The 27,420-nt window shown below is 61.0% G+C and overlaps 1 protein-coding gene across 6 annotated transcripts in view; it reads right to left on the bottom strand.

Moving 5' to 3' along the window:
• EVL (Enah/Vasp-like) overlaps positions 1 to 27,420 on the bottom strand; it is a 143,387-nt gene that overhangs the window by 8,934 nt on the left and 107,033 nt on the right. For 4 of the 6 annotated variants that reach the window (XM_032345249.1, XM_032345253.1, XM_032345251.1 and 1 more), the window contains exons 4-7: positions 7,772 to 7,835; positions 4,550 to 4,617; positions 2,704 to 2,945; positions 1,948 to 2,069 (exon numbers count right to left, since the gene is read on the bottom strand). In XM_032345249.1, coding sequence (XP_032201140.1) covers positions 1,948 to 2,069; positions 2,704 to 2,945; positions 4,550 to 4,617; positions 7,772 to 7,835 — 496 coding nt within the window. The remainder of the gene's footprint in view (positions 1 to 1,947; positions 2,070 to 2,703; positions 2,946 to 4,549; positions 4,618 to 7,771; positions 7,836 to 27,420) is intronic. The other 2 variants (XM_032345254.1, XM_032345250.1) reach the window with 1 other exon arrangement.

Here is a 27,420-nt window from a genome sequence, read left to right as displayed (position 1 = left end):
GGAGAGCTGGGACTGATGTTCTCTGCTCCGTCTGCCTGCTCCCCACGTGCCTGGACGCCATCTCTCAGCCTCTGAAGCCTGTCCCTATGTCTCAGCCTCGGTGGTTATCTCCATCCGGCTGACTCCCGTATCTACAGGGCCTTAGTGTTCCCCGGAGACAGGCCACTCGGGCTCGCAAAGCTGCCGGAGCACGCAGCACGTGGAACTCAGGAGGCGAGGCTGTCACCGCCGAGGGACAAGCCCGCAGGGAGCTGTTCCTCCTAGACACCGGGGGATGCCTCCCCGCTAACCTCTTCCTCACAAGAAGGAAGCCAATTCTGGGGCGCCTGGATGGCTCAGTTGGTGAAGTCTCTGCCTTTGGCTCAGGTCATGCTCTCTGGGTCCTGGGATCGAGCTCTGCACCAGGCTCTCTGCTCAGCAGGGAGCCTGCTTCCCCCGTTCTCTGTCTGCCTCTCTGCCTACTTGTGGTCTTTCTGTCAAATAAGTAAATAAAATCTAAAACAAAAACAAAAACAAAAACAAAAAACAACACCCTCCCACCCCCAAATATACTTTTACACAAGGCCCTGCTCAGCTCTGGGAGATGGAGCCTGACATGCCTGCGAGCGAGGCGCTCTCCCGCAGCCTGACCTGCGGTCACTCTCCTCCACTGGGCTCCAGGCCCAGTGGCTTTCTCAGCCTTCCCAGTGCTGTAATACCGCCCACTCGCCTTAGCCTGGACAAGAGTTCGCTTCCTTTCCGGCTGCGCTTGTGTGGAACCTCCTCTGTGAAGGCCTCCTGGCTTTCCCCAGAGAATGGCTTGCACTGGCATGTAGCCCCGATGCCCTGCGAGCCTCCACGCTGTTGTGTGACAACTGTTCACTGTCCCTGCTCTTGGTTACCTGCGTGCCCCATGGGTCAACCTGACGGCTCCCTTTGCCACTCCCAGCGGATTCCCTCTGCTGTCCCTGGCCATGTGTGCAGGGGCCCTGGGCAGGAACCATTGCATTGGCTCGGCCCCTGCTGCAAAGCACCAGGCCAAGCGCCTGCCCTGCGGGGGCCTGGGTTCCCATCATTGCCACAGAGCTGTGCGCACTTAACAAGGGGCTGCCCCGCTGTCTGGTTCGTGCGCAGGGCGAGCCCATCTGAGGGCAGGGAAGCAGCCAGAGACTGAGAGGAGGTGTGGGGGTGGGAGTCACAGCTGGAGCGAGGCCCGGGCGCAGCTGTGCACAAGGAGCATTCCGATCGGCCCGGGGAGCCACGGCGCCGGCAACCTCTGCCAGCACACTCCTGCTGGCGCGCCACGCTTGTGAGGGACAGCCAAGCTCCGCAGCCCCTCTGAGAAGGAGCTGCCTGGCCCCTCGGCTGCTGTGTCAGCGGGGGAGCGACTGTGAGGCACAGTGACAGGCCGCTGGCCGGAAGCACGCCTGCTGGTGTGGCGAAGGGCTGAGCAGCCCTGGGCCCCGGCACCCAGCCAGCACATGGACGGAACTCCTGTTCTGTCTCCCAGGGTGGTGTCCTCTGGGCTCCTGCCACTTCAGAAGGCCCCTCCCTGTGCCCCCCAGCGAGCGCCCCCACAGGACTCCCCCCCAGCTTGCATTCGCCATGGGACACTTCAGGCCGTGCCGGCTCCAGGACATCTCATTTCTGTTGGGATCTTAAGTGTGGGGAATGAGCCTCTTTCCCCGGAACCGATCTCTAAGATGATCTCCAAATTTCCCTCTGCTCGGAGCGAGGCTGGTACGGGGAAGCTGTGGGAACCAGATGAGGAGGGGCTGAGAGCCGGAGAGGACTCTGCTCGGCTTGCTGCTTCGGGCTGGGCCCTGGAGAAGGGAAGCTTGACTGACAGTCCCCTGCTTGGCTGAGCCCAGGTGACAGTGGGCCCTGGGGCTGGGCAAAGGCTGCACCTGGACACCGAGGAGGAGATCCCTGCCAAGTAGCTAGGTCTGGGGGGCGCTGAACACCCACCTCTTGGCCAGCAGCTTGTTCATTTCTTCCATGAGGCCTCCTCCACCACCCCCACTGCTCGCGCGGTTGGTGTCAGACTTGGAGGTCCCGCTGGGACTGGAGCCTCCGGACGCATCTTCTGGCTAAGGGGTAAGGACGCAGCGTTTTAGGCTGGTGTCTGTGGTGGGATGTCGCTGGGGGCGGGTGCAGGCCAGCGTGGACAGGATTCCTACGATGGTGGCATTGGAAGAGGCCCCAGGCTCTCCCCATCTCCCTGCCCTAAGCCCCCAGCCTCACAGGCGACCCAACAAGAGCCCAGCAAGGGCCCGGGACTGGCTGGTCCCAGTTAGACACTGCCCAGCTCTGCTGACTCATGTCAGTGCCCTTGCTAAGGTGGGTGAGCCGTGACCGGGAGGAGGCAGTTCTTGGGAAAGAAGCCAAATTCTGTCTTGGAGGTATTGCCAGAACCCTAGCCGCACTCCACTGCCCCGTGGCTGCTCCCCGTTCCAGGCCGCCGGCCTCTAGGGCGGGCGTGGGAGGCAGGAGGACCCGGATCCAGGACACCTGGGCCTGAGTCCCAACCCTGCAGCCGTCCACCGCCTGCTGGGCCAACTGCACCCGTGGCTGTGCGTCAGTCTCCCCACTGGCCTGGGGCTGCTGCTTGCCAGGTGGCAGAGCTGAGGGGCCTTCCCCGTGCCTTGCAGACGAGGGAAGGCACTGCCCGCTGGGCAGCTAGAAAGCGGTGCCCGGCCCACCCGCCTGCCCCTGTGGACTTACCACCCCGCTTACCCGCTGGACTCTCCTCAGCTTGGCCCCAGCCAAGGCAGCAGCCAGTCCGGACACGGAGCTCTCGTCGTGGCTGGCGCCCTGGGCTCCTCCGGCTGGCAGTGGGGGTGGGGGCGGGGGGGTGGACCCCGTTGGGGGAGGTGGGACAGGGGGTGGGGGAGGGGGTGGGGGTCCGCTACACGAGAGCGGGGCGCTGGCTGCAGAGGAGGGGTGCCCCGGTGGGAGGATGGGTCCTGAAAGGCAAGGGTGGGGCTTAGCCGGTCCCCAGTTCCCAGATGCTACTTCTCTGAAGGAGGGACAGAGGGCAGCCTGGTCCTCTGAGGGATAAGCTCAAGGCGCTTCTTCCAGGAAGCCCCCGTGGAATGAACCCAGCCCTGGTCCGTCACTCCCAACCCTGGTGTCCCCAGCATTCTGGGCCTTGGCGGGACCCAGAGGGTCACGTACTTAACATCCCTTGAGCTCAGCCTTCTCTTGCTCTAATGCTGGTCTTCCCATGAGAGACGAGGTGCTTTGGTGGCACAAACTGTATCTCTTGTTCGTTCCCTGTACCCAGAGCCTCCCCAGGGACCAGCCCCTGTGGGTCCCTGAGAGGCAGCCGTGACTGACCCGTGGCCTGTGGTGGGTAACTGAGGCCGCAGGGCATTGTGGGGCATATGTTAGGGAGCCATGCTGAGTGCTGAGCTGTCCTCGGCCCACCATCCACACAGCACCCCCCAGCACCCAGTGAGCCCGCACCGTGTGGCCAGCACGGTGCCAGCGCGGGTGAAAGTGGCCATGGGCTCTCGGTCATGGCCTTGCGGGCAAGGAGTGAGCCGGCCACACAGACGGAGGCACGTCTGTAACGGTGGCAGGATGGCAGGAGCTCCTGGGGTGGGCACACGGGGGCCCGTGGGGCAGGGGCTCCAACAGCAGAGCCAGACGTTCAGACTTCCCCAGGGAAGTGGCCGCGGTGCTGGGATGGTGACAAAGGGGCAGGAGTTGAGTTTGGTGAAGGAGTGAGGTCGGGGTCAGAAGAGGGTGGGAAGTGCCAGAGAGACACTAGACAACACGGAAGGGGCCACCTGGAGGCCAGCTTGGTTGGGGCGATGGAAAGGGGTGACGTGTGACTGGGGGCCCCAGGGGTCTTGGTGCAGAAGTCCAGCTGAGAGGAGGTGCTACCGGCCGCGTGTCTGAGGGGGGTGCTGCTCGGTCTTCCGTCAGTGAACCGCGGTGCGCTCCCGGCACAGGGTGCTGGAGGCCAGTGCACAAACGCAGGATCCGGAGGCGCCCACTGGCCGGGGGAGTCCCGGGCTTCCTCATCGGCACTGCCCCCCTTCAGGGAGCCTTCTCCGGCCTCCCTGGGCTCGGGTCCAGTCAACGGTGAGGACGATCCTGCCCCTCGTCCGGAGGGCTCTGACTCCCGGGGCAGGCGGGGCCCGCCTCCGTGTGGCCTCGCAGCTCGCACGGACTCGGTCACCACGTGGGCGCCGGGACGGCTCAGTGTGCTCCACTCGTTTGTGCCCCTGACCGGACACCGAGCTCCCTGGGGCCGGGGCCGCGTGTGCCTGGCTCAGTGCGGTGTGTCCCTAGCCCTCCACACGGTGCCAGAGCCACGGCCCATGTCCACGCAGCATCTACTCGGACAGCCAGTGCTGGGGGACGAGAGGCCGGCGGGCGAGGGCCGGGCCGCGCTGAGCTCATCCCCTTCCCCCAGCTCTGTCCCCTTGTCCCTCTGCTTTCAGCGGATGGGACTGTCACAAAGAGACCCAAGCAGCAAGCAGCTCTTCACGGAGGGCGTGAGCAGCCCCGCGAAGGGGCTGGGCATGGCGAGGGCAGCAGGCCCCAGAGGGGCGCTCACCTGCGGCCGAGGTTCTTCTCTCCAGAGACTCCTGCCGCTGCTGCTGGTGCTGCTGCTCCATCACTTGTCTGGAAAACAACAGCAGAGCAAGCCTGACGCCCCGGAGCCGAGAACAATGTGGCTCTGTGTCCAGAGCGCGGGCTGCAGAGTCGGGTGTCGCTGGCACTCCCGAGAGCCGCTGCACGCCCGGGGCTGGGGGCCTTGGCCATGAGCTCGCCCTGGCTGCCCCAGCCCTGTCCGCCGGGCTCACTGTCGTCACTCACAGGAGGCGGGGCATGTGACTGGCTCCAGGTCCCCAAACAGGCAAGGGCTGGTGGCACCCCCTGAACAGGGAGCCCCTCATAAAGGCTGGGGCGGCCATCTGGCTGAGTGACTAAGCTTCTCCCCAGGCTGGACGTGCCCATCTGGGTTTTGGGGGCCTCTGGCCTCAGCAGACCTGACCTCAGGGGCCCCCATTCTTATTACACCTAAGTTTCCTGGAACAGCTGCGGCACTGCTGGCTGCCGGAGAAGCGGGCACTAAGGCCGCGCGTCCTCCGTCATTTCACCCCAGACGCAGCCGCAGACGAGGCCTCTGTTAGCGATGCTACGTGCGCCTCAGTGGGCAGGAACGTCCCGGCGCCTTCAGGCAGAGTGACCTTGGTGCTCTCGCGGGCGGGTCGTGTGAGGTCACTGACGCCCAGATATGTCTACGGAACCTGGGACTCAGAGGCCGGGGCAGAAGGGGGCTCGAGGAGTCACGCACACCCTGCAGAGGGGCCGGGCTTCAGCGGGGGTTCAGCCACTCTAATTTGCTCTGCCCGGGCAGCACAGGGCCAGCTACTCTGCGAGGCCAGCAGCCGTCTCCGCCTGGCGGGGAAGGCGGGAAGGGCAGCGGGCAGAGTGGGACTGGCGGTCGTGTCGCGCTGTGTCCTCGGTTCAGAGCGAGCTGGTGCGTCTCTGGTGGGGGCATCCGGCGCGCAGCCACTGCTCAGCAAGTGCTCTGGGAAGTGGTAAGAGCGCGGAGGAAGGAAAAAACGCGGCTGCTTTCCTCTGCGAGAAAGGCCGATGATACAGCGCCTCCTCCAGAGGGACCCGACATCACTGCAAAGACTGCGGGGAGGTAGTGAGCTTTCTGGTTCCTGCTTTGGGACGGTGGCTTTGTGAGCACCCCTTCCCCGGGCCTCAGCTGCTTCTCTGGAGAGGCAGCGACAACACGTGTCCAGGGGGCTCTTGGAAGGGCTCTGCGTGATCCCTACGAGATAACGGAAAAGACCTTTCTGGGACGAAACGTGTTTGAAAAGCTCCCAGCAGTGCTTACATCAGCTTTTCTATCCAAACTGCTGAAACGTCCCCAAACTCGACCTTCCCAGCAGGATCCACAGGCTTAGACGTCCTCAGCAAAATGAAGGCGCTTGGGAATCCTTAAAAATCAGGTGTGGACTTAAGAACTTGTTTTCGAGAGAATACAAGGTTCTGGTGCTTGGTGTCAACATGAGTCACCTCTCCCTGGGGCCTCCCTCCGTGTGAGGTGACAAGCAGGTGTCACCCCCCCACACTCCCGCCCAGTGGCCTGTGTTGACTCCTGCAGTTGAGAGACAGGCCCCCAGGGGGTGCTCCGGCCCACGGGCAGCGGACTGCAGGCGGCCTGGAGAAGGAATGCCGGGTGTGGGTGGGTGTGGGTGGGTGTGGGTGGGCGTGGGTGGGCGTGGGCGGTCGAGGTAATGCAGGGCAGTGGTTAACCAGTTCCGAGAGACCTGCTTGGACCCATCTGCTGCCTACACTGACTCCTGAGTCTGGTGGGGCTCACGCACGCCCTTCTTGGGGTGGAAGCAGCCCCAGCACCTGAGAGGGTGGAGCGGGGGCCAGGCGGGCTGCTGGTCCTGGTTCTCCCTAACTTTTCGTTACTTTAGGCAAGTCCTTTCTGCTCTCCTGGCTCGTGTGAGGGACGGTACCTGAAGCAGGAGCCCGGGAGGTCAGGGTGAGGAGTAAAACCAGCCCAAACCTGTAAGAGCCCTTCACAAACGGCAACGTGCTGTACTGCTGCAGACCAGAAGACAGGCCCACGGAACTGAGAGGCCCGTGGGAAGTCAGGAAAGGAGTGTCCCCTGCCTGCAGGCAGCGTAGAAGCGCGTTCCCGTCTCCGCCTCACGTCTTTGAGGCCGGCGGAGCGAGAACAGCACTGTCGTGTCCCAAGAGGAAACAGGCCTAGAGCAGGAACCTGCCCAGGGTTCCAGAGAACCCCGTCACAGCCAGCAGGCTCCCAGAGGTTATCGAGCTGTGGCCTTTACTCCTCAGAGTGAGGGAGAGGCTAGAGGCAGGAGGGCCCTGGAGATCCTCCCAGCCAGCCGAGGGGTGGGCACGGGGCCTCCCCAAGTCCCAGCCCAGGATTCCAGGAGCTTAGCTGCAGGCCCCCGGCTCAGCCCCTCTTCTGAGAACCTGGGTGGGGAGGGCCTGCACCAGGCCCAGGTCCCGGACACAGCTCCCACAGAGCCCGATCCAGAGCCTCTCAGAGACGCAGAGCCCCTGCCAAGGCGATGGCAGGCTGGGCGCCCTCCCTGGCCCTGCCTTCCCTGGCAACATGACCTGGGCAGCTGCTCCCTCCTCGGCCACCATGAACTTTTCTGTAACTCCTGGGCAATGACACTGGCCCTTCCTCCCAGTTCAGGCGCTTTAGAAACTCCCTGGAGTGCGGGTGGGTGTCAACCTATGGCCCACATCCCACAGGAGCTGCCGGCTCCACAGGCTGGCAAACAAGGACACCCCCACAGCCCCGGCCAGGCTGTCGGAGAGCAGCAGCAGCCCCTGCAGGGCATTCACGGCCTCTGTCCCAGCCGAGGTCAGTGGGCTGGGGTTACGATCCTCCTGAGGCTGTGGCCCCTGCCGGAGGCATCCAGTGAGGGAGTGTCGGGCAGCCCAGCATGGAGCCTAGGCCACAGGCCTCAGGCAGACAGCCCTGGGCGTCCACTGCCCAGCTCCAGCAGCGTGGCCTTGGTCATGTTACCGAACCCCTCCACAGCGTGACAGCCACCTCCGGACACGTAGGGGAGGCTTGAGTTCAGTAAGATGGATCAGCACCCGGGGTGCTGCAGACTGGAAGTCTCCATGAGACCACACGTTCCCTTCCTCACCCTGGCAAAGCTGCAGAGGCCTGGCTCCCCCTTCCCTTTGGTCAGGCCTGTCCCCCGCCAGTGACCGTCTCTGGGAGTCGAAGGGCCATCGGCCCTGCTGGGTGCAGGATTACCTTCTCTGGATGTCCATCTCTTCAGGAGAGGGGCCATTCTGCACCTGACGCTGTGTGGAGGGGCCTGTGGGACACAGAAGCACAGAAGCACAGAGGTTAGCGAAGAAAGGCCCTGGCAAGCGAACCTGGAACTCTGCTGCCTCTGCCCTCCTGGCCCACAGGAGCCGTCCCTGACCTCTCAACAGGCCCAACGCCGCCCCCAGCCTGTCCCCTCAACCACCTCTCTGTCCCCGTCCCGGGGCTCTTCTTCCAGAGCCCATGAACCGGACCGTGTTGCTCCCGCGGCTCAGAGACGGTCCAGCTTCTGAGCCCTCTCCTCTCCCTCTCGGACCACAAGGCCGTTCCTCCTAAGACCACCAGCGCACTCGGCCTCACCAAACCAGGAGATCCGTTCTGTCCTCCTCGTGAGCAAAGGACAGACCCTCATGGTGGGTTAAGCGTCCGAGCCAGGGACTTGCAGCTGGTCTGGTGCAGCCGCATCCCCGGCTCCTCACCATGATGTGGGGCCCATCTGCCCGCCATCTGGGAGCCTGAAGCTGTGGGCACAGCGAGGCAGGGATGGCAGAGGTGGTCACTGGCCAGGCCACACCCTGGCCCTGCAGGCAAGGGCCCAGAGCAGCCCAGGCCTGCTGCAAGTGCCCTGTGTTCCGAGGGGGAGTGGGTGCCGAGCCACATTCACAAGAAAAGACAGGCTTCCGCCCCAAACTGAGAAAAGGCTGATTGTTCCTTCTCTTTGCCAGCTCGGGTGTCACTGGGGAATGGCATAGAGTCACAGGGACAGGGCAGAGTCTGGGCAGGCGGGTCTCATTCTTCCCTGACCACATGGCGAAGGGGCTTGTCTCCTCCCTAGGACAGAGTGGCAGCCCACTCAGCCCACAACAAAATCCACCACATGTAGAAGGCTTCCTGCGCAAGCGCTCTGAGCTGCTGAGTGATGAGCACGTCGTCCCCCGGATCAGGGGCACCGCGGGAGAGACAGCAAAAGAACCTCAGAGCTGAGATGGATCATCTGAGGCAGGCCTCCGGCCAGAGCACAGGAGTCTCCTGTGTGGCTCCCAGGCCGGTCCTCCTGCCTGATCCCAGCAACGGACGACACTACCTCCCGTGACGACAGGCTTTCTGCCGCAGAAGTCTCAAACCCACCCATCCTCAAAGGCCTCGTCCCCACCACGAGGTGGGACACAACATGGGTCGAATCTTTTCATGCCCAAAGCGAGCTTCCATGCTCAGCAGCTTCCAGACCTCGCTGTCCTGGGCCCCAGGATCATCTCCAGTCAAGTTTCAGCGAGCCACGCCTTGCTGCCTTGCTAGCCCGTGTCAGTGTCCAGTGAGGGAAAGAAGAGGATCCAGACGGCAGGCCCTGGGCCTGCTGCTTGGTGGGAGGAGAGGGCCTCCCAGCACTCAAGGGAAGATGCTTCCCGGGGTGGACCTGCCCAGCCCTGCCCTTGCTTGGTGCCTTCTGCTGCCCTCAGAGCACGGGTGGCAGAGAAGGGGTCGGCACACGGACAGACATGGCTTCTGTGAATGCTGGTGGGGCGGCCTGGCACGCAACAGGCATGAGATCGTGAGCTTTCTCTCCCCATCACTAAACACATTTGTAAAAGGAAGTTATTAAACATATACCACTTTGCTCTTTTTTTTACAAGAATTGTTTTTTCTGACTGTAAGTAACATATGTGTTCAGGACAGACATTAAAAAATTTAAAACAGGGCGCCTGGGTGGCTCAGTTGGTTGAGTGACTGCCTTTGGCTCAGGTCATGATCCTGGAGTCCTGGGATCGAGTCCTGCATTGGGCTCCCGGCTCCATGGGAAGTCTGCTTCTCCCTCTGACCTTCTCCCCTCTCATTCTCTCTCTCAAATACATAAATAAAATCTTAAAAAAAATTAAAACAAATTAAAAAACAAATCCTTGATAAGGGATCTCTTTTGTCTCCTCCTCAGCAAGGCCCCAGTCCTAGTGCCTTCTGCCTTGTTCTCAGGAAGCAGGGGCAGGGGAACCCCGCTACCCAGCAGAGCCAAGGCACTTCCCTAATTTAACTTCATTTTCACTCTCACAACCCTGCTGGCCACCGAGACGACTTGTCCTGGGGGAGATGGGCTGGAAAAGGGAAATAACTTGCTCTGGGTCGCACAGACAGCGAGTGTCAGAGCCAGACCCACACGACCCACAAAAGGCCACTCTCTTTCTCAGTTACATCATGGGGTTGTGCGCTTCTGGGACACACCACCAGAAGAGCCACAGGACAAGCGGCTGCAGCCCGCAGCGTCCACAGGTCGGACAGATGTCCTCTGACCCCACCCAGAGGCTCTGTGCCTCCACCCACGTGTCCTGGCCAAGGCAGGAGGGATTTAAGACAACTCAGCCTCCCCTCCCCATCCCATTCTGGGACTTGGGCCTGAGCTGCTCTGCTGCTGGCTGGACTTCTGGAAAACTGAGCTGCTCTGCCTCACTCTAGGGCCCGGCCCCGGCTGCCGAGCTCTGCCTGACTCTGGGGTCGCCCTTCTTCCACGCTGAGCCCATCCTGGAGACCCTGTCTGGCACCTGGTGTAAGGACTGGAACCCTCCGGTACCCCAGCCAGGCCCCCTCTAGCACTGAGGTCATAGGATTTGGGCTCTGCCGGCTACTCAGATGTCTCTGTGTCTGCCAGCCTGGTCTGGTCTCGGTCCCTGTAACTGTTTCCCATCCCTTTGTTGGGACCCCCCCGTGACAGCCAATGGCTGTCTGTTGGGCTGGACTTCCTTCCTCTGTTCCTCCAGAGGGCAGGGGGACATCCGAGAGGAGCCTGGCTGCTCCCGGGGGCTCTGGCCCCCTGCACGGCAGACATACTTCAAAACCAGACAGTTGGAATTTCAGACTCTGCAGAGCAGGGAAAGACAGGGCTTGGTTGCGTGAGGCCTTCCGTTCTTCTCAACTCAGAAAATGTGAGTCTGTTTCGAGCTCTGAGAATTCTTGCCGTTAGGAAGCATGGTCCCTCTCTCAGGTGGGAGCTGGGGCCTGGGGAAGGGGCCTGGCAGCGTCACAAGGGGTATCCGCCGCAGACATGAGGTTCCCACTGCCTCCTGACTCCTGGCCGATTCCCCTCACTGGCTCCCGCGGCCCCACCGGCAGAGGCAGGGGTGAGGGGCCGGGAGGAGGATCTCTCCTTCGAAGTCATCTAGGGCTCTTGCGAAGGCCCTGGCACAGCCCCTTTCGGGGCTTCGGTGGGAAATCGCACAGTGAGAACACTGTCCCAGCATTGAGTTATTTCTCTGAGTCCCTGTGCGGTGCCGCTGGCAGCCAGGGTGGAGGCCATGCAGAGCCCCCGCCACAGAGTCACCCCCGCCAGCCACGCCCCCACCTTCCGGATCCAAAGGAGGGAGCAGGTGGGGACCCCCGCTCCTCTGCCTCCCACCGCGAGTTGGTTCTCAGGTCTTACCGTGGCACTGAGATCCCGACAGAGCCCACCGCCTCTCCATCCCCACGTGCCTGCCTTGGCATCTCTCTCCTTGATCGATGCCTCAGGCCGCCAGTGGGACCCTGTGCCTTCACTCTCTCTCCTTGCTTTCCACACGGACATCACACCCTCTGGGGTCTGTGGGAGACCCAAGCCTGACCTTCAGGGGGCTGGGGCTGGGGCCACGCTCTGTGGAGGAGGACGCCAGCCCCCGCCCCGCAGCAGCGCTCTCGATCTGCTCCCTGAGCCGGACCGCTTGCTGGGCTCCCCACCCCTCTGTCCTCGTGTGGGGCCCTCACTCGGCCTGGGGACCCTCTGCAAGGCTCGACTCTGTCGTCCGCTCTTCCAGGAAGCCTCCCCACACCCTCACACTCCTCAGTGTTCCACACGCAAGGGCCCCTGTCACAACCCAGCTCTCACTAATACGACAGAAGCGGAAAGCAGCCTCCTCTTCCCTGGGAGCTCTCGCGGCTCCTGAGGGCTGACAGCACACCTCGTCCTCGTCACCCCGCGCACGGGGCTTCGCGCACACGGGACCCTGCTCTGTTTTGCTGAGTTGAGTCGGGACGGTTAGAGCGAACGGTGACTGCCGGCCCAGGCTGGGGAAGCACAGCGGAAGGGACGGGGCTGAACGCACTCAGATAAGAATAAAAATCACTGGAGACATAAGCTTCAGATAAGTGACCCCCAAATTCAGGCTTGTTCAGAGAGGAGGCCAACCAAGGGGCAGATCTCAGGCTAACGATTCTGTGCCATAACCAGGACCGAGCTGCCAACCTGACACCTGAGAGACAGCTTGACCTGGCCTTTGTCACAGGGTATGGGGTCTGATGAGCTCTGCGCGCAGCTGTGTGCGGACGCCCCGCTTTGTACGGGATGGCAGACACTCATCAGGGGGGTCATTTAGCCGCCTTGTCCCCACAAGGTACTGACGTGTGCAGGCAGACGGGGGAGGCGCCCAGAGTGGGGAGGGAGAAGGCCTGGCCAGAGCTCTGCCCCTCACCAGTCAGCTGGGCCTCCCTGTCTACGGAACGAATGTGAAGAGGACCCTTCAAGCCAACGGGGGCGCCCCACAAAGCTGCTGCAAGGAATAAACGAGCTACATGAAAAAGTCCTCTGTAAACCATAAACTGGTTTGAAACTATTTGAAAACTATTCGTTTTTATTAGTATTCAAAGCAAATTCTTAGGGCACCTGCGGGGGCTCAGTCGGTTAGGCGTCCAACTCCTGATCTCAGCTCAGGTCTTGATCTCAGGGGCGTGATTCTGAGACCCGTGTCAGGCTCCGTGCTGGGCGTGGAGCCTACTTAAAAACTAAAAGCAAGGGACGCCTGGGTGGCTCAGTGGGTTAAGCAGCTGCCTTCGGCTCAGGTCATGATCCCGGCGTCCTGGGATCGAGTCCCACATCAGGCTCCTTGCTCGGCAGGGAGCCTGCTTCTCCCTCTGCCTCTGCCTGCCACTCTGTCTGCTTGTGCTCGCTCTCTCCCCCTCTCTCTCTCTGATAAATAAATAAAAAAAAAATCTTTAAAAAAAAAAAAAAAAGAAAAAAACTAAAAGCAAATTCTTTGGTTGGCCTCTCCTAGGAGTCCAACATCTCTTGCTGGTCACTGACCTGCCTCTGTCCTCGCACACTCAAATGGCCCCTGACCCGTCAGGCTGCTGGGGCTTTTAGGAAGGCGCCCACTCCCCATTTACAGAGCGCTGCCTTCTCTGGTCCCACGACAGCCCCGCAGAAGGGGTAGCGTGTCTCCGGGAGGTGAGGGGACTTGTGGAGGCCAAGGTGAGGGGGTGAGGGCTCCTGGTGATGGCCTCAGTGTGCCAGCCTGCCGAGTGCGGGAGCTGGTCCGGGGCTCTACCTAGGACGACTGATCCTCTCTCACTTGCCCCATGTACGTTTTGCCGAAGTCAGAACAAAGAGCCCATCAGCACCGCAGATGTGCGAGCCAGAGGAAGGGAAATGTGAGCTGGGGCCGCAAACAAAGGTGGGGAGGAGCAGGGTGCCCGTGCGTGACCGCTGTGCGGTCCGGCCCATGGCCTGGCAGAGCGTGGCTCATAGGCGAGGCCCACGCTGACACCAGCAGCTTTAGGCCCATTTGCGCCAAGTCCGCTGGACAGGGACGCTTCCTGGGGAAGGCGCTAGCCCCCGCTATCTCTGAGGCCCGCTTTCCAGATGGCTTTAAGTCCCATCACACGCCTGCTCCTACAAACCCGGTGGTGATCCACAGGAGGACTGTTCATCCTTAAGGGTCATGAGGTAGGAGAAGACAGAGGAGAAAACAAAGCTAGACGGGGCTGAGGCCAGGCCAGACTCCAGCCATGAGCCTGCTTGGGAGGGGTGACACGGGAGTCTGGGCAGAGGGGACGGGGCTGGCCGTCAGAGGTGGTCCCACAGAGGCCGAGGGACCGGAGGGAGAGTCCATGTGACTGACCTGGGGCAGTGGTGTTAGCCAGACCAAAGGAGAAAGTGGGGCCAGGCCATCTGAGGTCATCTCTGAGGGGTGGCCGCTCTCCCTGGGACCCCAGTGTACTGGGAGCCCCCAAGCAGGGTGTTAATGATCAACATACCCTTCCCAGGGCCGGTCTGAGGTGGGATGAGAGCAGACTGGGCACTGGCCCTTTCTAGAGCCTTCTATAGTGCCTGTCCTGGGTGTAAAGACTTGACAGAGGTACAGTCATCTTTAGGAAAGCCACTCTTGTTTAACAGAAAACCCGGTCGCGTGACTAATTCCAGGAGGATGAACCAGATGTGGACGATGCCACAGTCCCACCAGCCTCACTGGGCAGTGGAGAGGCACACGGGTCACAGGCTGGGCCTGGGTTCCACGTGGCTGCAGGGGCACAGCCCTGTGGGGACTCTGCGAGTGCCCAGCTCCCTGTCCACCAGGACCCCGTGTGTCCACCTGCACGGACCAGGAAAGACGGCGAAACGGACCCAGGCAAACAGAGCAGTCTGACTTTTACTCTCCAGGGACAGAACTTTCGTCCTCTGTATTCCCAGCACATACTGTAGCCTGGCATCCGGTCAACACTCAGCATTTGCTGAACGAGTGAACGGCTAGGCCCTAGGCAGACTGTGTGAAGCTCTCCAACTAAACGTTGAGGCGACAGCAGGCGACACATTCTTAAAAAGTTCTTGGCTCTCGGCTGGAAATGGTCAGTGGCCAAGCTGGCGACGGCGCTTCGTGAGCCTTGAGCTAGGACAGCAGGAGACACACCACGGGTCGCCCGCAGAAGTGGTGCTCGGAAAGGACCACAGATGGGATAAGGGAAGACACAGCCCAAGGTTATTGAGTAGTTACTATGTTCTGGGGCCAGGCTCTGTGTGGGGTTCTCCCTGCTAGTCTTCCTCCTTGTCCTCGTGGGCTGGAGTCTTACTAGCACTGCCCCTAAGGGTCCACTGCAGGACCAGACAGGCGGTCTTCCAAGTGCTGGCCCAGGGGCCTCTGGACAGTGGGCAGTGCGCATGCTCCTGCCAGCCCCCACCCCTGGGAAGATAGCCCAGGCTTCCCACTACCCCTGGCACCCACTTTCCAGTCCCTCCACATTTCTGGCTGGTCTCTTCCGTGCTGCTCCCATTTATACAAACCCCCTTCGGCGTGAATCTGGGGTCAGGAGACCCAAGTTCTTGCTGGAGTTCTGCTCTAAGTAGTTAGGTGCCTTCGGAAGTCCCTCCCCTTTCTGGGCCTCAGTTTACGACGAAGTGAGAAGAATGGAACCAAAGACCGTCTAGTTCTAAATCTCTACACTGAAAAGGACAAAGAAGGAAATACACCAAGATGGGGACAGTGGTTATCTGTAGATTATGAGAGATTATTTCTCTCTTGAACTTCCAAAGTCTGTCCAGGTGGGATGTATTACCTTAAAATAAACAAACACTTGGCTGGGAGTCCCCAAGGAGGGCACACGTGGGGACTCCATGATGCTCTCCCCATGAGTCCGGTGGTGCAGGGCAGGCAGAGGCCCTGACCGCTCCTGGCCTGGGTACCCCACTTGGGTACCCCACTTTGAATTACACAGCCCGAGCTGGGCAGATAAGCCGGGGCATGGCCAACACCTCCTCCTGAGAGAGGCTGTTCTCCTGCCTGCCCATTAACATTCATGAGGTACTGGGACACCAGCCCCCCAGCTCCTCTGGGACACAAGGGACAGGCTAGGTTTCGAGTTAGTCTCTATAGGAAAGGCATCCCCTGGGCCTCCTGAAAAGATGGAACCTGAGCTCCCAGGAGTGCCAGGACAAAGGATCCAGCACCTGCTCAGTGAGGCTTGATGGCATCTCTGGCCAGCAAACGACACCTACCTAATCTGGGCTGGGCAGAGCCCCGAGCCCCGCTGAGGCGCCCTCCTCCCCTCTCCAGGTCTCTGTCTGCCTCCTCCCCTCTCTCCAGAGGGTCCCTGCATTGTGCACTGCCTTAGAGTGGCACCCTGAGATGGAGGCAGCTTTTCTAGACCCGTGCCTGGGCACCCCTTCCCCTCTCATTTCAGGGCCCCCACTGTGAGCAAGCTGGTGTCTGTGTGGGAATGGGGTCTGTGGTCTGGGCCTGAGTCTTCAGTGGCCTCTCCAAGGCCACAGGGGAATCGGTGGCAGAGCTGGGACCAGCGCCCAGGACAAATATCTCCCAGCCCAAGGCTCTGGCTGGACAAGCAGCGGTCTTCCCACTTACGTGCTTAAAAAGCCAAGGTGGCTCGGCACTAGACAATCCTGACTGCCACCTCCTGCTTATTTATTTACTTATTTTTAAAGATTTTATTTATTTGACAGAGAGAGGCACAGCGAGAGAGGGAGCACAAGCAGGGGGAGCGGGAGAGGGAGAAGCAGGCTCCCTGCTGAGCAGGGGAGCACGATGCGGGGCTCGATCCCAGGACCCTGGGATCATGACCTGAGCCGAAGGCAGACATCTAACGACTGAGCCCCCCCAGGTGCCCCTGCCACCTCCTGCTTTAATGACAGTTCAGCTGCTTGCCTAGAGTTATCCTGGGTCAATCTCCCAGCACCTTTCCTGCCCAGGCCGCACCAAGGAACGGAGGCTCCCAGTGGGCTGGTACGTGAGGCAGCCTGTTTCCCTTTACTCAGACCCCTGGAGGCAGCTGAGGTGTCGCCCACCAGACTCCTGTAACAGACCCTCACAGCTGAGGCTGCCAATCATGGTTCCGCCATCAACCCGTGGTGACCCATGGCTAAGGCTGCATCAGAGAAGCCAGAGTCTACATGGCCTGCAGTCCTTGCAGGTCAGCCAATGCAGATGCGGGCTGATTCCAAACAGGAGCCAAGGCCTGGGCCACACAGGCAGAAGCACCTGCTGTTCTGGCAATGACGCAGACCCCGGAGTCTAGACAGAGTCAGCCTTTGCACCGTGCTGATGGTCGCGGGAGGCCTGTGGAGGCTGCAGCCCCACCTCCCTGCCCCTGTCCTCGCACAGAAGGCCCTGGAGGCTCGGGGAAAAGGAGGACTTGCTCACGGGAGAAGCAGGGTTGAGACCTAGGCTCCCAGGTTCCAGGCCAGGATACAGCCAACCAGCCTGCCTCATCTCCTCAGGCTGCCTTAGGCCACTTTCCTGCTGAAATAACTTCTCTCCTTTCCTCACAAGATCACTTCAGGACACATGATAAACCTTGACAAGAACCTCAAACAAAATAAAGTACGACGAAAATCTGTCACACCTTTACAGCGTGGGTGACAAAGTGCCTTTGCATGATTTTGGCCACTAATCTGCTCAGCTCTCCAGGGTGGGGCCTGTCAGACCTCCTTACAGGTGAGCAGACAGAGGCTGGGAGAGGGGGAGCAACCGCCCAGGGCCACGCACGCCTCAAGTGACTGGTGCCGCTGGGACCGGTGTCCACGTCTCCCGAGCCCAGTCTGCGCCCTGCTGCTTCTGCCCACACTTCTGCAAGGCCTCAGTGCAAAGCAGCGCTTACCCTCTGGTCAGCCACTAATGTGGGCTTCGTCCCAAGATCCAGAGCTCATGTCCGCCACCCCCAGCAGACGGGAGCAGAAGGAGAGGCCCACGAGGAGGAGGGGGAGCCCCCCATGAGGAGCGGGGAGGAGCCCCCTGTGAGGACCGGAGGAGGCCCCATTCCCACCCCGTGAGGAGCAGGGAGGGGCCCCGTCACCTACAGCTCACTCTGCAAAGCACGGAGCAGTGGCAGTGGCAGAAGCAGAAGCAGTAGCAGTGGGAGGCCCACTCTCTGCTGACCATTACGGGCAGGCCCCCGGGCGCGGTGCAGGAGGGCGCTTCTCGCATCCTGGCCACTTACCTCTCCTTCCTTGGCCGCCCGGCTTATGCAGTGCGAAATCGATACGCCAGCCAGCCGTCAAATGGGCTTCACCGCCTCAATCTTTAATGAGGCTTCCCAGCTAACCTATCAGAACCCTCCGGCCTACCTGATGCCAGCAAGCTCTGGGGGCTGGGGACAAGTGTCCAGAGCCCCTCGGGGGGTCAGCTCACAGGCCTTGGTGACACCAGGTGTCTGCCAGAAGAACCCCCTCACTGTGGCTCTTGTCCCCTGCGGGCAGTGGGATGGCTGGGGCGGCCACAGAGCCAGAATGGAACAGGTGAGCGGCCGAAGGCAGAAGCCTGGGCACGGTCTGCCGAGCCACGCGCTCTGCCCGGGGCGCCCAGCGTCCTGGCTGCTGTTGCTCCTGCCGCCCCTCGTTGCCGTCATGTTTGCCTCCTCCCCGCCGAGGCCGCCGCTCCTGCCTTCTCTCCCCGCCCAACCAGTTCCAAGGCCTGCGAGAGCTCAATCCTTCACCCTGCCTGCAGGCCCCGTCTCTTCCACTGCCCTGGGACCCTGTCCCGTCACCACAGCTGTGGGCACAGAGGCTGTTCCTTCTGCCGGGTGGCCTCGTCCATACTTCCCTGACTGGCGACCCTCGGGACCCGGAGCCCAGGTGAGGTCAGCATCCCTGGCTTCTCTGGAGGCCACGTGGGGAGCGCTCCCCTTCCTCCCGCCACCTGCTCTGCCGCAGTGTCCTGCCTGCCCCACTGTGCCGAGGGAGCGCACCCACTGCGCCGAGGGAGCGCACCCACTGCCACTCCCTGAGCTTCTCCTCTGTGTACTCCGCTCAGCTGTGAGCTTGAGAGCAAACCCCGGGCCTCTCCCTGCTCATACGCGAGCCCGGCACAGGGCCCGGCAGGAAGTGCACAGAGCACGGTTGTGTGGCCTGCCCAAGGCTGGCGTCACACTCTCCCTGTGGGAACCCGCTCAGCCCCGGTCCCACCCGCCTTTCCACTCTGTGTCCTCTACGGGTCTCCAAGAAACACCGGCTCTCCTGAAAACTGGCCCTCAGGTCTGCCTTCCCTGGGCTGTCTGGGCCCTAGCCTCAGCTTGCTCGAGTGGCGGGGTCTCCCAGCCTCTGGCTCACTGCCCTGAGCCATGTTTGCCGACGAAACATCAGGAAGCAGGTTTCTCCTGTGCCATTCTGCAGCCAGCGCCCCAGCAGGGCCGCTCAGCACCCACGGAATATCCTCACTCTCGGACCCAGGGCCTTCTAGGCTCTAACTTGCCTGGGCCCGCCGCTATCTTCTCCAGCTCCCTCGTTCCCAGCCGGTGCCTTCGTTGGGGCAGACCCCACCGTCCTCACCATCTTCCCTTGTGGATACGGACCGTTCCCTGTTCCCTCTTTCTCTCCCTGGGTATAAAACGCAAATATGCGAAATACACACAAATTCGTAAAGGAGGACACTGGACTTCAAAGGAATTTGGCTTCTCTCTCTCTCTCTCTCTCTCTCCCCCCAGACACCACCTGAGAGGGTGGCCTGAAGGCCGGCACCTCAGCTCCCGCTCTATTTCCTCCTTGACACAGGGCTCGCACGGTCCTGCCTGTCCAGATCCTTCCCCAAACAGCTGACATCCATTCGAAGGGGCTCTGGGACCTGGGGCTAGCTAGTCACGGTCCGTCTTTGGGACTGCATCTTCCCGTCTGCGGGCTGAACTAGAGGCGGCACCCCAGTTCCGACAGCGGCCCCACCGCTTACTACGAGCTCACCATGTGCCTGGCACTGTTCTGGGCGCCTGGACTTGAGGTCACTTAGAGCTAGACGCAGCCCTGGCTCTGTCACTTCCTCTTGGCCTGACGGGCTACTGTTCCTTTGTTTTCTTATCTGAAAAACAACCAAAGCGCCCTCTGCCGGGGGTGTGGATCCGTAACCCGTTAGTGTCGGCCTCCAGTCCGATGAGGTGCGACCACCGATGGGGGCTGCTTTCTGTTTCAGGTAGTGCCGTGTGAGTGACACTTTGTGTCTGTGAAATTCTCATGACCCTGCCCAGGAACAGTGTGATCACTACCACATCAGGCCAGGGATGCCCCAAGACGTTAAAAACTTGCCTACATCAAATCTGTGAGTGACAGAGTCAGACCCAGAATGGGGTCCTGCAGCTTCCAGTCCCACGCTGCCGCCTCCCCCAGGCTGCCACTACAGAAACCGCCTCAGGGAGAGGCCGTTGGCGGCAGGCTCTCCGGGGTGCGGAGTCCGAAAACCAGCTTCAGGTCTGCCCGCTGGAAGTGGGCCTCTTCTCCTTAAAAAGCAGTGCCTGTGAGGGAAAAGGAGCTGCAGGAACGGAAGGGAAGGCCGCACGTGTGGGCTACAGGCCCAGCGGGCCCACGCGCCGATTCTGCTTCAGCTTCAGTCTCTCGGGACTTCCACCGCCGAGGAGGGCGCACTGGGTGGGCCTGCGGCCTCGCACGGTCTCCCAGCTGGGCGGTGGCCATACCCACCGCCCTGCCTGCAGCCACCTGGTGCCCCAGAAGCCCAGGAGTGAAGTCCCAGTAGCAGTGTCTGCAAAAGGGAGAGCACGTGTGTCCCAAAGCACAGGCCGCAGGCAGCTAGCAGGACCGGAGCGTGGCCTCTGCAGTCTGACCTTCCTGGCTAGTTTCTCCTCTCTAAAACCAGGTCTGGGAGCACCTGGGGGGCTTAGTCAGTTAAGCACCTGCCTTCGGCTCAGGTCGTGATCCCAGGGTCCTGGGATCGAGCCCTGCATCAGGCTCCCTGCTCTGTGGGGAGTCTGCTTCTCCCTCTGCCCCTCCCCTGCTTGTGCTCACTCTCTCTCTCAAAAATAAATTAAAAAAAAAAGAAGCTGGGGTCTTGGCTGATGCAGTTGTGGAGGCCTTCTGCAAACTAGTTAATGACATTTATTTGTTTCTTCAACAAGTGTTTACTACCAATTTTGCACTCCGATGGAAGAGAGCAATAGAGGGACGTAATTTCTAGACGGAATCCTGTAAGAATGTTCTGTTGATGGCGCCTGGCTTGGTTAATCTCCAGCTGTGCCGAGTCCCCAGGTCAGACCTGGTGGCCGGCAGTCCTCCCTGTGCCAGGCACTCCTACCTTCTGCTTCTGAGGCCGCGCTACTCTCTGCCCTCTGCTCCTAAGCTGGAAGGGGCTCCCATGCCGGCAGCAGCCCCTTCCATCTGCGGGTGGGCACCCCGACAGCTTGGTGGTGCTCTGGGGGTATGTGGAGGAATGGAGAACACAGACCATCTGAGATCAGGTTTACTGAAAGGTAAATAATTTAAAATCAGGAAATAAGCACAGATGGTCCACGGAGTAGCACAGAAAATCTGCATGAGGCTGGAGGAACTTTGGGCCACACCACAACCAGCACAGGAGGGCCCCCTCCTGCCGTGTAGCTTAAGCCCAGCCCCAGGGGTCCTGTCGCCTAAGGGCTGCTGCTCTTCAGTGCCCCACCTGCATCCTCCTGAGCTGTTTCTGTCTTTCCTGCCTCTCCCTGGTGGTCCTTGTGCTTGTGACACGGCATGTCCCTACTTCCGCCCCATAAGCCCGCCCTCCTCCGAGGTCGGCTCTGGGCTTGTACGAGGCACCGCATGACATCTTCCCAGGGAACGCGCTTCCTGTGAGCCCTGCCCGACCTGGCGCCCAGGCTGCCTTTTATTAGAGCCCCGTAGGCGCTTGTCTGCGCCCCTGCTGGACTCCGAGCACCTCGCATAAGAGAAACACCCTGTACTTAGGCTTCCACATCACTGTGTGGAATTCTCAAAACAATGTGACAAGCTGTTATTATCACCCCGTGTGACAGATCAGAAAATGGGGTTTCAGAGGCATGAGTCAGCCACGTAAATCGGTGGTAGAGCTGGGTCAAGCCAGGAGGCTTTCAGCTACACCTTTCTGCCACCGCAAACAGGGCCCGTGTCGCTGTGAAGCTGGGCGACAGGCAGGTGCGCTGTCTGTGCTCTACGGTCGCCGAGGCTGGCCTCCAGGGCAGACCATTGAGGACACCACTGGGGAGAAGTCCGGGCTGCTTAGAAGCAGGGCGGGCATAGCCCAGAGCTCCCAGGCCTCGGGAAGCTGCGAGCCAGGTGTGTACCTTCTAGGCCCCGAGAGGAGCCATGGCGCCCGGGGAAAGAGATCCCGGCGGAGATTCTTCACCTCTGAGGATCTGTTTGGCTGGGAGATGAGGCTGTGAAGGCCTGGGTCTGGGGGGCTCCTCCCCCACGGCTCTGGGGAAAGGTCTCCGCTCTAGAATGTTCTACCCAAAGGCTGTCCTTCAGGACCTGGCCCTGCCTATTCCGCAGCCTCATCTCCCACAACGCCCAGGATGGGCAGCGCTCCTGGGAAGGGCGCCCGCCTCTGTGCGCCGCACGTGGAGCTGCTTGTGTCTTCTCTCCGCACACTTTAAGACCCAGATCAGGCTTGCCTGCTGCAGAGGCTCGCCTGCCGGCCCCGTTCCCTTACCTCAGCCTGCGGGCTGGGCCTCCTCCCTCCTCCCCCGCAGGCCCCTCCGGCCTCTGCCACAGCACCTGCCACGCCATGCCGTCAAGTCTCCCTTCTTCCCCTGAGCCCCAGGAACCCCGGAACCTGCTCACTCATCTTTGTGTGCTGGGGCACAGCCCAGGCCGGACGCGCCACGGATGTCTGTGCAGTCACTGACCACACAAGTATCACCGTGCGAGGCGCACACACACCGCTGCCCTGGAAGTCAGGCAACAAAGACGTGCGCGCAATGGGAGCATGGCAGGGACGAGAGCTGAGGTGGCAGGTGACGATCTAGGGATGTGTGAGCTGAGGTGAGGGAGCCACAGGCTATTGCAGGGAGGAACATTCTAGGCCAAAGGGACATCAGGTTGAAGACGCTGTGTCAGGAGCACAGGGAAGCACAAGGAGGCCAGTGTGACTGAAGTCAGTGGGGAAGCAGAAGCGGGGGGAGGTGGGTTTGAAAGGCGCCGGGGCCGAGTAGCCTGTGCAAGCCTTGCTACGGATTTGGGTTTGATTCTGAGTGAGACTAGAAGTCTCTGGAGAGTCTTGAGCAAAGGCTGACCTGCCCTGGGCTAGACTAGAAAAGACCAATCTGCCTGCACGTGAAGAACAGACTATCACGGGCTGAGCACAGAGGCAGGCAAATCAAGGGGGTGTCCGCCGAGAAAACCCCGCCACGTGCTGGCGAAGAAAGAGGCAGCGTGAAGTCAGGCGGCAAACGGGGGGGTGGGGGGCCTCGGATGCTCGCACGCCGTCCACTCCGGAGACTGCGAGTCCTACTTCCAGGTCGGCACTTGGGTCTGAGTCCCGCGACAATCACTTACTGAGAGATACCAGCGGGCTCCTCTCCTGCGGGAGCTGAACTTGGCAGAGGCTGACCTGTGAAGGGGTCATTCTTTAGGAAAGAAGTCGTTGCTAGCTAAGACATCAGAACACAGATGCTGACGAACTTCTGACTTCTTTCAGAAGACACAGGCATTTGGCTACAGAGATGGGCCAGGCTGAGCGTCTGCCACCGCCCCCCTGGGATGAAGCTGGGCTACCACGCGGGAAGCATGGAGGGCGCCAGCCAACGAGCGTCTCTTCTGAGAGGCTCTCTGAGTGACGGGAGAGACCTGAATTGGCAGTGAGGAGCCTGGGGGTGTGTCCCTTCCTGGCGTGGCCTTGGGCAAGGCACTTACTGCTCTGAGCCATATGTCCTCCTCCTTAAATGGGGACAACAACCCTCACACCGCCGCCGCGAGGAGCCGGTGGGACGAGCCAGCAAGACCGCGTGTGGCGAGGGGCCGGTGCTCTCCTCAAGGAGCGGGAGGGTGAGCCCCTGAGGCACGTCTCAGCTTCTCCCATAGCAGCGTAAGAATGACTCTGCCACTGTTGAGGGGCGAGGCCCTAGCGCGGCCTCCTGGGACTGGGTCCTCCGGGGACAATGACACTCTGCTGGTGTTCTCATGTGCTTTCCAGCTGACGAGTCACATTCCCGTCTACTGTCTCACGGGGCCTCACCACAACTCTGTAGGCGGCCACCGCATCCACAGTGAAGATAAGGCGACGGGGCCGCGGGGGCCTGCTCAAGGCTGCCTGGCTGCTCTGAGTGCCGGGCCTGCAGCATGGGCTTGCCCCCCTGTCACCTGCTGCCAGAGTCCTTGTCATTTCTGCCAGTCACCTGTGCCAACCACAGGCTACTCACATGCCCCAACCCGGGCACATGGGCAGGGACAGTGAGGCAGACCGTGCAGCATCCCAAGCCCTGACTGGGCCCTGGTGTGCAGGCTGTAGCTACGGAACACTCCAAGCCCTGGACACATCTGCCCACCAGCATTAGGGAGAACATCTGGGGCCGGAAGTGAACTGCAAACCAACCGGCAGCTCTTGGAGGAAGACAACGGAGGGATGTCGGCAATCGGGGCTCCCAGGAAGGATACCAAGTCCTGTGAGTGGGCAGACGGAGACCCCAAGGTCAGGCAGAGCTTCCTCCCAAAGCCTCAAGTTGAAGTTCCAAACCACAGAGCCCATCCTCAACCTTGGCTGCTCTTACCCCGGCTCAGTCCCAGCACCACAGCCGTGTTCAGGCCCCGCCATGTCCACCACCACGCACCCCGGACCATCCCAGTCCTGAGCCCGGCCTCCCTCCGTGCCCCAAAGCAGGGGGTCAGCATCAGCACAGAAGTGGATGTTGTTCGTTAACTTAGCAAATATGGGGAAAAAAAAAAGAGTAACTTTAAATTGTTAGAGTAATTTCCAGGTGACAAAGCACTTTCACGAACGTAACGTCCTGTTACCCTCACAACAGCCCTGTGAGGTAGGTCTGAGCCCGTCGTACAGACGGAGAAACGGTCTCAGGAAAGGACCGTGGCTTCCCCAGGGCACACCCTTGGCACAAGCAGTGCCTGAACCCAGATCCACCCGGCGCCGTGTCCGACGTGCCCGCACCTCCGGGCCGCAAACAGCCGTAGGTCCACGAACACGAGGCTGCTTGGGAAGGAGCGCTCCATCGTTTAGGGGTGGCGGTAGGCGGGCCAAGGTGACGGGTGCGATTTCTGTGTGAGACAATTCTATTTGCCATGTCCCTCAATCACAGATAGCACCCCTCACCTTGCGCCCAGTGTCACAGGCTTGTGAGCGATGCTGGTTCAGGAGCGCCGTCTTGGTCTGCAGACGATGGCGTGCTGATGGCAGGAAGCGCCTGGCCACGGGAGGCACATGACAGACACAGGAACAGAGTGGCCAGCTCCCCCACCCTGGGGCGCTGGAGAGGTGAGGAGCCAGATGCCTGCCCTTGAGGGGCTCACAGTCTAGACCAAGTGGGACAGAGGACTGCACGTTTGGAGCCGAGAAGCGAGCCCCGAGGTCGGCGGGGGCACGGGGAGGCCCCCCCAGCACAGCACTGTGAAGCAGCACACACATAGGCGAGGAGACCCAAGTACGGCGGCACCGAGAGGGGACAGCATGACACAGCTGGTGTGACTCATGGGCAAGGGTTGAGGACAAGGTAAGCGGGGCTTGCCAACCTGACCCCGGCTCTGCAGGAAGGTCATGCCGGATGCGCCAGTGGGAAGGACGGCTTGAAGAAGGGAAGAGAGGCTGGCCGGTGAGCGGCCTGCTACGGGCCTTCGGGGCAGACAGCGAGCACACGGGATGAGTCGGAGATGTGGCGGGGCGAGGTGTGCGCACACCTTCATCGGTGTAAGCCGGTGCGATGGAGCATGGGGTTGGGGGCCTGTGCTGGGTCCTGCCACACGGCAAGGCCCTGGGCCTCGATGTGCTCCCTCAGCCTGGCATGCACACAGCAAGGCCTGGCATGCACACAGCAAGGGCTCCTCACGACATAAGGTCTGGCCAGCCTCCCCTCTCCTCCTCCTCTGTCATTCCCAGTGACTTACTGGGACAGGCCAGCAGTGTGCTGGTTTCTGAGGGTCCAGCGACAAACAGGACACTTAATGACACCCACCCCGACCGGATTCCCATGGGACAATGCCAAGTGGGGTGACCCTGGTGACGGAGGCAGAAGGAAAACACGGGGGTGGGTGTAGATGAGGCCCCACAGTGGCTGGGAAGGCTTCATCTGAGGGGGAACTGCTGGACGGGGGGTGGGGGTGGGGGGTGGGGCCTGAGAGTGGGGGGCAGCGAGCAGGGCCACAGCGGGGGCGCTCTGGGAAGAGTGTGGTGAGCAGGGCACTGGGCGTGGACGTCCCGCCGTCCGGGAACCCCCAGCACCGAGGCTGGTCAGGAACCAGCCACCAGGGCGGTCAGGAGGGGGCGTGGGAGGCAGCTCGTCACTCAGGTGGGGCCGCTGTGTGGCAGGTGGGGCAGAAAGCGCCAAAGGCCTCAGCAGGCGGAAGAGGAAGAGAGCCGGGTGTTTTTCTTAGGGGAAAAGTAGGTCATTTTCCACAGAAAGGTTTATGAGAAGTGAAATTCAGCGCCACGTCTGAGAAGCCATGACGTAGAACAACGTGAAGAAACGGGGCCGGGCCTGCTGCGCGAGAAGGCGTGTGTAGGAGCCGTGAGAAGGCGTGTGTAGGAGCCGTGAGAAGGCGTGTGTAGGAGCCGTGAGAAGGCGTGTGTAGAAGCCGTGAGAAGGCGTGTGTAGAAGCCATGAGAAGGCGTGTCTAGACGTCCCTCCTGCACCTCCTTCCCATGCCTGTGCTGCCGCCTTTCGGGGGATCGGCGAAGGTCCCGGGCGTTAGGACAACTGGGAGAACCCTGCCCGCCCAGCACCAGGACAACCAGGTCTCGGGAGATCCCGATGAGGTCATTACAAGCAAACCAAGAGAGGAAAGGGTGTCCCCTTCCATTCCGCGGGGCCAACAAAAATACCTCCTTCGTCATGGGTTTTAATTCACTCCACATGGATTTCCACAAGCTACCAGGTTTTTCTTTTCCTTTTTCCAGAGCCCGGACAGAGAGACCCGATCAAGGGGAAGACTTCTGGTTGCGGCAGCATGTGGTTCTCCGGCACGCACCTGGCTGGGAACAGCAGTTTGAAACTCACAGCCTTCCCCCCAGAAAGCGTAAACAGTTGCCTTCCACTTTCTGCTTCTGTTCCAGCCCCTGCCCAGCCCAACACCAGGCCTTAACCTTCTTGGGCATTCCTGGGTCAAGTCTGGGCCTCAGGCCTATAAAGGAAAGCTGCCTTCTAGCACCGAGTTGGAGACACGAGGCGTGAACTCCTCATTTCCAGCCAGCCAGCCTTTAGAACTCCTGCCATCAGCGCCGGGCTTTGCTGGACACCCTGGATCCCACTGAGATGGGCATCACTGGCTCATTTTACAGATGAAGAGACTGAGGCCCAGAGAACAGGCCTGTCGGAGACCAGACAGCCTGACTTCGGCCCAGTGATGCTGCTTCACGTCACGGTCTGCTGGAGAGCTGCTGTCCAGGCAGCCCGTCCTGCTACAGAAGTCTGGGTGCTGGGATCCGCGTGCCCCAGGACATCTCGTTGGGGAACATCCTGCTGGGGAAGAGGCTCCTTCCCCAGCTCTAGACACAAAGGCTGCGCAGCAGAAGTGCTCATGGGCGCAGACCCCAGCGATCTCTGCAGAAGGTCTCATAGCCACCATGGGGCTTTCTTTTCTACCCTTCCTGACACAGCCTGGCTCAGTCACGACATAAGGTCTGGCCAGCCACCCCTCTCCCCCTCCCCTGTCATTCCCAGTGACCTACTGGGACAGGCCATGACTTTGGCACAAGTTGCAGGTTGCTGGATCTTCTGATTTCAAATGTTTCTTGGGGTCTTAGCGGGAGTTTGAGAAGTGAACCGTCTGTTTTGGTCTGGGGTCTCCCCACTCGGTCCTGAGTTGACAGTAGGAAAGATGAGGCCCCCGGCTCCTGGAGGCTAGAATGGGGAAGGGCCTGCCCACAAGGGCAGGCTGTTCTACCACCGAGAACGTCAGACTCAATGTCATCAGAACCAAAAGGGAAAACAGTGGACAAAAGAAGCTATCACAAGCCTTCCTGAGCACTTTCTTTAGGTCTCTTCTGAAAGAACCCCTGGTCCTAGGTCCCAGG

This window comes from Mustela erminea, chromosome 5 (genome assembly GCF_009829155.1).
Source record: "Mustela erminea isolate mMusErm1 chromosome 5, mMusErm1.Pri, whole genome shotgun sequence".
Classification (NCBI taxonomy): domain Eukaryota; kingdom Metazoa; phylum Chordata; class Mammalia; order Carnivora; family Mustelidae; genus Mustela; species Mustela erminea.
This window is presented reverse-complemented; position numbering and strand designations above follow the sequence as displayed.